Source organism: Berghia stephanieae, chromosome 10 (assembly GCF_034508935.2).
Source record: "Berghia stephanieae isolate SIO BIC M18660-M18661 chromosome 10, UCSD_Bste_1.3, whole genome shotgun sequence".
Taxonomy (NCBI): Eukaryota; Metazoa; Mollusca; class Gastropoda; order Nudibranchia; family Aeolidiidae; genus Berghia; species Berghia stephanieae.
The window spans coordinates 3,447,038-3,458,684 of record NC_088369.1 but is presented as its reverse complement, the minus strand read 5'-3'; the positions used below and the strand labels follow the sequence as shown (position 1 = coordinate 3,458,684).

At 37.3% G+C, this 11,647-nt stretch overlaps 1 protein-coding gene across 1 annotated transcript in view; it reads right to left on the bottom strand.

Moving 5' to 3' along the window:
- Positions 1–4,102, bottom strand: part of LOC144955980 (uncharacterized) — a 12,297-nt gene extending 8,195 nt beyond the window's left edge. The window contains exons 1-2 of the mRNA XM_078886243.1: positions 2,707–4,102; positions 85–120 (exon numbers count right to left, since the gene is read on the bottom strand). Of these exons, the coding sequence (XP_078742369.1) occupies positions 85–120; positions 2,707–3,850 (1,180 nt within the window). The 5' untranslated portion in view covers positions 3,851–4,102. The remainder of the gene's footprint in view (positions 1–84; positions 121–2,706) is intronic.
- Positions 4,103–11,647: the final 7,545 nt, after the last annotated feature.

The window sequence follows — 11,647 nt, the reverse complement described above, 5'->3', positions numbered from 1 at the left end:
CATCATTATCATCTATATCATCATCATCAACATCATCATCAACATCATCATCGTTATCATTACCAGTATTACTAAGATACTTACGGTAAGTCTGCAATGTCTTTTGACCTGTAGTTCCATCTGATGACAAGATTATAACAACAACAATGTTTTAGGATAAAAATACAAATTGTTAATCAGACTGCGAGCAACATATCGTCACCTTTCATTATGAATCTATAGAAAGTATGCGCTTGGCTAAGAAGCTCACAACATTGCCGTCCGGAAGAATAACGGACCAACACACCAAACTTTGTGTAACCTTGAACGTTTATAGTCTGGTTAATAGCTTTAGTGAGAGTTACTCATAAACATGGATGGTAAAAAACAATAACAAAGACTTGAGTGACGTCAACTTCGTTCTATCTATAAAATATGATTTAATTTTTTAAAATTTGGGTCTATTTTTAAAAATCAACGAATAACCAGGGTCAGCTTCAGCGCAGCATGTAACCTAAGTAATGAAAGCTAATTTTTACCCTCAAGGATAAAACGAGATGCCGACAACAGGGCTCGATCCTGGGACCTCCGGACGTAAATGTAATGCCTAAACCAATCCACCAGCTCAACGCATATAGATAGTATGCGCTTGCCTAGGAAGCTCACAACATTGCCATCCTGAAGTATAACGGACCAACACACAAAACTCTGTGCAACCATGAACGTTTATAGGCAAGTTAATACAATTTAGTGAGAATTATTCATAAACGCGGATGGCAACAAACAATAACAAAAACATGCGTAACGTCAACTTCGAACAATCTATAAGTGGAGTTGCAATACTCAAAAAGATTTTCAATCCTTCATAAAATAAATAAATAAATATGAATATGAACATCTATATAACGAATTTCCACAGATTTACCGTCCTGAAAGCGCTTAACAACGATTCATTTATTTTCCTAGAAGCCCAGATGGAACAACATTTACAATCCATTCAGTGCAAGTCACCTGTTAACCGTCCGTTTAGTATTAACATACACTTATAATGTAATTACCATACCATCGATAGTAAAACGGTTAGCTTGCTATGTTAACCAATCACAGCCATTGTTTACTTTATGACGACTGTCCGAGAGGCGTGGTTATCTAGGTGTCTATGGAGATGATCTTTCTTACCTTTCCGTGTGCTCCCGGTCATTGGCCACATTGCAGAGAGATTGCTCAAAGTGACCCACATTGTGAACAGTGTTCAGAGTTTGAGAATTATCCAACTTCACAATGGGAACGATCTATATTCATGTTTTCGTCCAATCAGGTCATCAATCACATGATTTGTTGATGTCGAACAATTGAATATTTCTTAACAAATGTAAACACGCTGCTTTGTTTACAAAAGTTGTAAACATACTCATGTGTCAAGCTGAACAAAATAACCAATCGTGATGTTCGATATTTAAATAAAAAACTGTGAACACGTTTCACTATGTGGATCACTTTGAACACATTTTGCAATGTGACCAATGACCTCAAGCACATGAAAATTTAATATAGATCATGCCCATTGGTCATTTTGCTCAGCATGACTCATGGATATGTTTACAACTATCCGTTAACAAAGCCGCGTGTTTACATTTATTAAGAAATATTCAATTGCTGTAGATTCAGCAACAAATCACGTGATCGATGACTAGGCTGGACGAAAACATGAATATAGATCGCCCCCATTGATATGACACCCACCACTGATCGAGAGAGAGAGAGAAAGAGAGAGAGAGAGAGAGAGAGAGAGAGAGAGAAAGAGAGAGAGAGAGAGAGAGAGAGAGAAAGAGAGAGAAAGAAAGAAAGAGAGAGAGAGAGAAAGAAGAGAGAGAGGAGAGAGAGAGAGAGAGAGAAAGAGAGAGAGAGAGAGAGAGAGAGAAAGAGAGAGAGAAAGAAAGAGAGAGAGAGAGAAAGAGAGAGAGAGAGAGAGAGAGAGAGAGAGAGACCTGCGCACCTTTTATAAATATATATTGTTCTATTTTGATTCGTGCTTCCTTACAAAGGAGCATACTACTTCTTGCCCATCAATGTTTTTCATTTATTCATCTTAACAACGCCACTACCACATTATCTCATTCGTCTGTAGTGTTTTATTCATCCTGTTTTGTTGATAAAGGGGAAACACGAAACGTCCATTTTATCTGTTTTCGTATATTAAATTGAAGCTAACATTCAATTTCACATGTTATTTATATCTCGATTTGGCTCAGATTTTCTTTCTATCTTCATTTGAGTGATTACATCTCAATAAATTCTTTCTGACAGTCTTTAGAAGGAAGGAAATCGACGTCACTATCTCTTTGTTCTTATTTTTCGCCAGCCATTAGAACTTATTTCGGCCATTGGTCTTGTGGTATGACACCCGCTTTCGGATCGGAAGGTTCTGGGTTCGAGCCTCTCTCGGTGTATAGTTGAGTCCTTGGAAAAAAACTCTTTACTCGCTTTCTATCACCGTACTCAGGTGTAAAATGAGTGCCTGGCTGTTAACAGCCTTATCTAGGTCCGACAAAATGGTAATATCGCCTAATAGGCGTCTTGTCCAGTCCTACTGTTAAGGGATGCTGTTGGCCAGGGACCCCTTGTAAAGCGCTTTGAGCATACTGAGCGGATATTGCGCTATTTAAAAGCTCAATTATTATTTTTATTATTTTTTTTGTTTGGTAGTTTTTTTTTTGGGGAACTTACTTTCATCTTTGTTTTGAGTCACAAACCAGACAACACACACCACCGCTACCGTGACGACACAGAGAAGTACACATATGAATATCACGTGGTTTCTAGCTCGTCCCTTGGGCTCCTCCGGCCCTAAACCCTCGATGTTTCGTTCCGTAACTCTCCGACTAGGATGTTGAATTCCGAGTTTTGGATAAACTCTGTCTCTTTGATGGTTGGATGAGTCGGAAGGATTGCAATCGTCGTGTAAGGAAGAAACACTCGAGCGTTGTTCTAGAGTGGTCGATTGAGAACGGGGAGGATGTTCTATGGAAACTGGTCTGAAGGTAGTCAATGGTTTTGGCTTGTTCATTTGGAGTTCCGGTTGGTAAAATCGTAACTGTTTTGGATTTGGGATGGGGTGGATGAAATGGAATCTTTCTTGAACATTTTTGTCATTGTGATCTTGCGGAACTCTGGTCTTTTGAATATTTTCTTTTTGTTTTATTCCGAGATCAAGCGAGATTGGGGATCGTTTCCGGTTCAGATTGTTGCATTTCTTTGTTTGATCGTAGTGCTGGTGTTCTTCGGTTGTTAGAGTTTTTGTTGGATTTTCTGTAAGCTCAAACGTTTTTAATCTCTGCTTCTTTTGGCAATGGGAAACATTGGATAAGGAATTTTGTACTTTTGCTGATTTAATTTCCTGAAATGTGTTAGAACTCGGATCAAAATCTGACTGAAATGCGTCGATCGGTTTCTTTTCTACGGCCTGTTTACATGTCATCGTGTTGTAGTGGAGAACGAGATTATTTTTCAGCATTGTTCCATAGACCTTTTTGTATAATTTGATTTGGGCTTTATCATCTGCGTCTTCGAATTCTTTATGACTTTGTGTGCTTTTCTCGTCAAAGGCACGAATCACTGAAGACGACGACGGTGAAGTAGGGGAACTACAACCCGCTGCATTTTTAGAGTCCATTTTGATTCCTTGGTGTCGTATTTCACTGTTGTCTCCTGTTAGATGAGAAAATTTATGTGGGTCAGAAAGGCGTTTGGGAACGGGTTCAATATTTGCGTGGACAGATTTACATCTGAAGACGCCGGCTTTGTGCCATCGAGTAGGAAAAATATTTCCAAAACTAGGTTGAGATGAACTTCGAGGAGATTTACCCGTCATTGCAGAGTTTGTGATGTCCGAGAAAAACCCAACATGTCAGGTTTGGGAACCAAAAGGAGAATAAAACATGATGTGGTGGAGGTGTGGATGCGTTTCTAACCTTAAGAATGGCGTGGGTCAGTAGAATGGTACAGTAATATCCCGTGATGTTTGAAGAATTGAGAAATTTGTAATAGTTGTAAATTAAAGGTAATATTGATGATCAGTTAGTCCAGTGAACGATTCGTCTAAGGGAAGCAACTCTCGGGGGTTTTTCACAGGAACACTGGAAAATAAACAGGAATACGGGATTAAAATTATATTTAATCTTCCTATCTTCTAAAAAGGCTACCTATAGTCAGATTTTTTAATTAATGGCGCGTGTTTTTCTGTTTTTTTCTCAGCTGTCAACCCTATGAAAAGTTGTAAAAATGTGTGTTAACCTCTGAATCAATTTGTCTTAACTGAATATGGATTTTGGACGGCATTGATGCCATATTAAAAAAGTTTTCTTCTTTAAGACCTATGAAAAACTACTTTAAAACAGCTGACATAAAATTAGAGATTTTACACTCTAAAAAATGAAAACAAGTTACGCACCACAAAGTATGAATGAACTCATCATATTTTCAAAAAATATTGTGCTGACGTAGTGATTATGAGTTCACGTCACACTTCTTTCCAATTAATAATAATTCGCTTTAAGTGTTATAAACATACCACTTATGTAGTTTGTATTAAATTTTGAATTTATTATTTATGGCATATTATCTACATCATGTCGCAATTACCAAAGACTGATATGAAATCTGTCGCTTTAAATCATTTGAAATAGTGATTGTATACTCAATGTTGTGAAATTAACAAACACTGTTTATATAACTTTGACAAATTTTTGTTTATGCATGAACGTTTCACAGGGCCTTTTAAGGTTTTAAAAACATATTAGGCTCTTAAACAACACGATACAGTACGGAATCTCTATCGGTTCCACTCTCGTAAAGCTGCGAAAAGAAGTCTTCTTGCATCTATCGATAAGTCATTAAAGAGGACGGCAATGGTTTTGAAATTTCACAATCAACCATGAGAAGACCGTTATCGAAATACGACAGAGAGATCACCAGTGTCGCACGACCTGACAGGAAAAGGATCATAAATAACTTTGATATGGATATCATCCAAAGATGTGTGGAGCTGGGTGAGCGTATATACATCCGAAAAAAATATTGGACGTCTGATTATTCAAGCAGAAAAAGGCCCATTAATTCTGGACAGAGAATCATTGTTATTCTTGCAAGTGGTGATGATACTGGATATTTAAAAGGATGTCATGCCATTTTTTCTTCTCTGCATCACCTGGAATATTATTCTGGGGTCAATGCAAAGGTGTTTTAAGACTAACTAAATACCGTTTGCTGCCTTCCATTGAAGCACCCAGCTGTATTGTATTGGACAACGCTACCATTCGTTGGCCCATGATCACTTTAAGGCTCCAACTTTGGCAATTATAAAAGCTGACGATTTCATGGTTTCAATCAGACAGTACTACATATTCTTACCATTTATCAAAATGCTATTCTATACTCCTTAGTAAAAAAAAAAAAAGAAATGAACCAGAAACAGCTTTCAAAGCAGACTGTCTAATCAGGGAGTTTTGACACGAGGTTGCGCGACTTCCCCCGTATCACTGTGAGCGCAATCCAATCGAGGTCATTGGGCCTAAAAAGAGGGAAAGATTGAGAGGGGGAACACCACATTTACTCTCACCGACGAGGCAATAAATGATAAAGAGTAGACTGAGAAAAGTCATGCCTCAACCTTCGCAAACTAGAGGAAAAGTACATTTCATTGGATAGAGTGATGCTCAGAATCTTTCTGTAGTCCTTTCATTTCTCCTTTTCATCATCCTCGTCATCAGACTGTGCTGATTGATGTGTCCAGTATTTCTTGGTTGTTGTTGTAGTTGTTGTAGTTGTTGTTGTTGTTGTTGTTGTTGTTGTTGTTGTTGTTGTTGTTGTTGTTGTTGTTGAACACATATTTGTTGAGACACTGTCTCATAATTGATGAATTTTTACTTTTGACCAGTCTACATAAATTTATGTAATCCTCTTTGCCATAAACAAAAGCTATTTCTCAAACTTTTACAATCAAAATTATATTGGAAGAGCGTTGTGTTCATTTTCGTTTGTATTCACCAGTCATGTGTATTGATGATTATAAAATGTAGATGTCTGATAGTTAATAATTGCCATTCGTTGCCTCATATTAAAATACTGCATGTATATCGTTTAAGCTTCAATTAACCAAACACTCCAGTTTAACGAATTCCTTCAAAATGGATATGCGGAAAATTCATAATTTTGATATTGTAAATTTTCTATGAATTCCGATCCTCACCTGTGATCTATTTTAATATAGCTGTAATAAAAGAAATCCTTTCCTATTGTTTTAAAATTCATTAAAAAACATCTGTTTATTAAGACAAATTGATTAAGAGGTTCATACAAATTTTTGCAGCAATGCATTGTGGGGATGCTGAGAAAAAGAAGAAAAACACGCGCCACGTATTAAAAATTTGACTATAGTATAATAGATACTTTAAATACCTTATACATGACATGCTATTGAAGCAATCACTTTTTTTATTACGACAAACATTACTATTTCAGCTTTTGCATTACATCGGATATCATGCAAGACAAAAATCTTCAAAATTCGATTTTTTTTTTTAAACGTGAGCTTTTATATAGGGCAATATCCACTAAAAGTGCCCAAAGCGCTTTACAAAGAGTCCCTGACCAACAGCAACACGTGACATATAGAGTGAGACATGAAGCCTGTAAGGTGATATTACATTTATTTTTCGAAGAGAGACAACGTTGTTAACGGCCAGGTACTTATTTTACACTTGAGTACGGTGAGAGAAAGTGAGTAAGGAGCCTTCTCGAAGGACTCAACTATGCGCCGAGCGAGGCTCGAACCCAGGACATCTTCCGATCCGAAAGCGATTGTCATACCACTAGACCACATAGCAGCATAGAAAATGTGTGAATGAAACAATACCAGGCAAAGCAGAAGGAGAAATAGAAGCCTTCACGGAAGAGTCAATTTCGATAACTTTTGACAAGATGAGATTGTCTACTAATCGTATCATATCGTATCGTTTTAGAGCTAATATGTTCTTTAAAAAATGCCCTGTGTAACTTTTATGCCTGTATACAATTTATTCATAATATCAATGGTATTCAATGTCAAATAATTGATAATTAAAATTATAATACTTTAATAAGTATCATTTTCAATATAATCAATCGATAATTCACAGACTAGTTTTCTGGCAAAAAAAAAAATAAATAAATAAATAAAATAGGTACTTGATTTGTTTTTCACACAAAGTCCGACAGTGACAGTGTTGGGAAAAACAAAATGAATTTAACACTTAAAACACCCTTTCATTTCGAATACAAGTTTGTTTGTTTGTTTGTTTGTTTGTTGTTGTTGGGTTGTTTTGTTTTGTTTTTGGCTTTTAGTTCTGTTTTGTTTTGTTTTGTTTTTGTTTTTTTGTTTGCTTGAGGGTTTTTTTCGTTCTCTTTATTTGTTTGTTTGTTGTTGTTTTTTTGTTTTTTTTTTGTTTTGTTTTTTTTTTTGGGTGGGGGGGGGGTGGGGGCGTTAATTTTTAATCATTCAGAAAACTAAATTAAAACTTTTAAAGACACCTATGAAGACTTTCCGAACTTACCAATCAAAGAAATAATAAACTAGTCCAGTGTGAATACGTCTTTGTAATTATTTTTAGCCCATAGTGCATTCGCCAAATATCCCGTCTGCTAAAAAAAAAAAAAGATTTTAAAAAGACCACATACCAACCCTTCACCAAAGCGAAACTGACCTATCACCGAAACCACCAACGTCCACGACAGCATCAACAACAACAAGAGGACAGACTACTTACGACTACAGTACATACTAGCCAATGGCCGAAGAGGGTCATTCGAGGAATGTCCCGGTCACAACCTACCACCTATAATTCAGCCTGGGACGGGGACGTCCATCAGAGAGGACTAGCAGTTAGACAGGTGACAGGAGAGAACACATTGTACGAACCTGTACAGAGTAGCCGGCCCTTGGTGTATTGTGTCGTCTAATGTTGCAAGGGGACATAATAGACGTTTCAAGGACGGAAATGACGAAACACACCATCGTGGTTTATAAAATAATAATAATAATAATAATAATAATAATAATAATAATAATAATAATAATAATAATAATAATAATAATAATAAATTGATAATAATAATAATAATAATATAATAATAAATAATAATAATAATAATAATAATAATAATAATAATAATAATAATAATAATAATAATAATAATAAATTGATAATAATAATAATAATAATAATAATAATAATAATAAGTCTTTATTGTCCTAAAAAAATGGCAATTTGTCATTTGGTTACACATTTATAACAATACAATATTGACAGAGACACACTCACACAGATGCACACTAGTAACATAGTAGTCATCGAAAAAACGGGATCAACCACCACCAACAACAACGTCATCATAAAATACTTTTATTGTTTTTCATTCTGACTGATGAAGGGTTTTGAGGCTGTCAGGGGACTGCTTGGCTTAGCTGTACGGTCTTTCACAAGGTGCCGAGTTCGATCACCCGACGCTGTACTGTGTGGCCTTGAGAAAGTCACCTTTGACCTAGGTCTAATTTACGGCGATGCACTGCTGCTGACGCCTGGGTTATTCCAGTCTTCCATTGGAACAAAACCTAAGAGACAAATTTCCCCTATGGGATGAATGAATAAAGGGAATTTTATTTTCATTGTATGAGATGAAATTTTCCATGTTTGGTATTTTGGTCTTTTCCGAAGCTGTTTATGTTTATTCACTTTTGCTCAATACTTCTTTACAGTACTTCTTATAGCAGCTTAGTATCACTTTATGGTAGTGACAGGGAGGTGGGGAGGGAGGGGCGTAGTATAAATTTGGACTCCTTGGAATAATTATAGTTTGTCGCTAAGATTGATTGTACAAAAACAATAAATATGATAGCAGCCTTTTATTTTATAAATAAAAAGTACAAAATAATAAACACGAATGTTTGCGACTGATTTTTAGCCCGAAACGAAATGTGTTTAGTATGATGATGATAATGATAATAATGATGATAATGATGATAATGATGATAATAAAATGATAAGAATAAGAATAATAATAATAATAATAATAATAATAAGAAGAAGAAGAAGAAGAAGAAGAAGAAGAAGAAGAAGAAGAAGAAGAAGAAGAAGAAGAAGAAGAAGAAGAAGAAGAAGAAGAAGAAGAAGAAGAAGAAGAAGAAGAAGAAGAAGAAGAAGAAGAATAAATCCCGTGTTTGAGAGATTTTGCCAAGATGAGCGTCATTCAAATTGATCGATATTTATAGATGGACGAGTCTTATGACCAAATATTTAAATATGGGTTTGTTTGTTTTTCCAGAGTACGGCAGTATCGACATGGCAGAGTTTGTACGGAGTGAACCTTAGAGATAATCCCTGTATGTATTGGTTTATTTTTGGGTGGTCATTCTACATCAAATCATTTTTCATATGAATTCCTTTAGATGGATTTAGGGGGGTTTTGAAGGAGAGAGAGAGAGAGAGAGAGAGAGAGAGAGAGAGAGAGAGAGAGAGGTAGAGAGAGAGAGGTAGAGGAAGAAAGAGAGGGAGAGTGATGGAGGGAGAGAGAGGGGAGGGAGGGAGAGAGAGAGGGAGATAAAGAGAGAGAGAGAGGTAGAGAGAGAGAGAGGTAGAGAGAGAGAGGTAGAGGAAGAAAGAGAGGGAGAGAGATGGAGAGAGAGAGGGGAGGGGGGCGGGAGAGAAAGAGAGAGAAAGAGAGAGAGAGAGAGAGAGAGAGAGAGAGAGAGAGAGAGAGAGAGAGCAGCACGTAACACGTAGGACGGGACAGAACGCTTGTTAGGTGATATTATTCTGATTTCGGACAGACATTGCTGTTAACGGCCAGATACTCATTTTGCATATTATGAGTACGGTGAGTAAATGCGAGTAAAGAGGGCGGACTCAACTATGTGCCGAGCGAGGTTCGAACCCAGGACCCTCCGATTCGACGAAGCGAGTGTCATACCACAAAACTAGATAGCCGCAGAGCGCGGCAGATTTTAAGCAGAATCGTATTATTGCGTACATGTGTTGGCCTGTCCTGAATCAACCTTAGAGAATCCATGCATAATCCATGTATTGCTGACCTGCCCAGTATTACGAAACTTTCGTAGAATTCCGAAGTTTTGGATCCAATTTCAGAAGTTCATGAAAATAAACAAATTTAAAAATTGAGTAATATCCACTCAAAGTGCTCAAAGCGCTTTACAAAGGGTCCCTGGTCAACAGCAACACTTAATATGTAGGACGTGGCATGATGCCTGTTAGGCGATATTACAATTTTTTCGGATAGAGACAACGCTTTTAACGGCTTGGTACTCATTTTACACCTGAGTACAGTGAGTAAAGAGCCTTTGCCAAGGACTCAACTATGCGGGGAGCGAGGCTCGAACCCAGGACTTTCCGATCAAAAAGCGAGTGTCATACCACAAGACTACATAGCCGCACGAAAAAAAAAAACATCTCGAAGTCATTAAAAACGTGTTGAAAATGAAAGTTGGTGTCAGATCGTGGATAGCTCATACGGTAGAGTCACGCTCTTCCCGGCCAGGCGGAGTTGTCGCACCAGTAAGGTCGCGGGTTCAAACCCCCATTGTCTTCTGCCACTTTCCTACTCACTTCATCTCTTGTTGTCAGAATACATAGTTTTAAGGATTTTTGAAGTTTTATTCAAGCCCTGTAAGGGAAGAGCTGCTTATTTGAAATTTCAAAAATTCGTAGTTTTCAATGGGGAAAAAATAAAATACACCTTAAATAGGTTTAGAACTAAATGATTTACCTTCAGGATGATCCAGCAATGCTCCAAAGTCCTGAATATGTTACAGTGAATGACGTAATCACTCGGGTGGTGAAAAGGTTTGAACTGAGATATTGCCAAGTTTAGTTAGAAGGTCAATTTTTATCCAATATGAGTTCTTGTCATAAATGAATCAACCCTCTTTTTTTACATCCTCGGGAAATTTCAAAGCTTAATTTCACTTCTAAATATTTTTTACAGCTAGGCAAGTTGAAAAAGTATGAAAGTTGAATTAAGTTGCTGGATACCTTCTAAAACATCTGACCATAACTTCATGAAAAATCACCCGATTTACTTCAAATAAATTAAAATGCTCTGGTGAACATGTTCTTTCAGAAAATGCAAAAAAAAAAAATGCAAATCAAAAATTTTCACCTTCCTTTTCAATAAGATTAATTAAGAGGCAGCATCTTCAAATTGTGTTCACACTACTGTATGAAGATCCAATCAGCAAATTCCGTACCGCACTCGTGCACCGTCGCAAACCCACCCGGAAGCTTCGTCACAACACACCGTTCGACTACATACTCTGCGGTTTCGGTCTCGTTACCACAAAAGGTGGAAAGTCCCCACTGTTGAAGCGATTTTGCCGTTAAGCAGGTTCTCGACCGAAGCCGATTCGTACACAGCGTCATATTTTCGACTCTGAGCGCTACTTCAATCGCCTCACATCAGGCTGACCACCTGATACCTGATACCATTGCTCTCGGGAAAAACGTAATTGACCGTGACACGATAGGTATGCAAGCCGGACGTTGGCGTGGCATGCGCGTGTGGTGCAACACTGTGATGCAATTCTTTGCTTTGAAAACCCTTCTTTTGCCCCCTTCCCCCC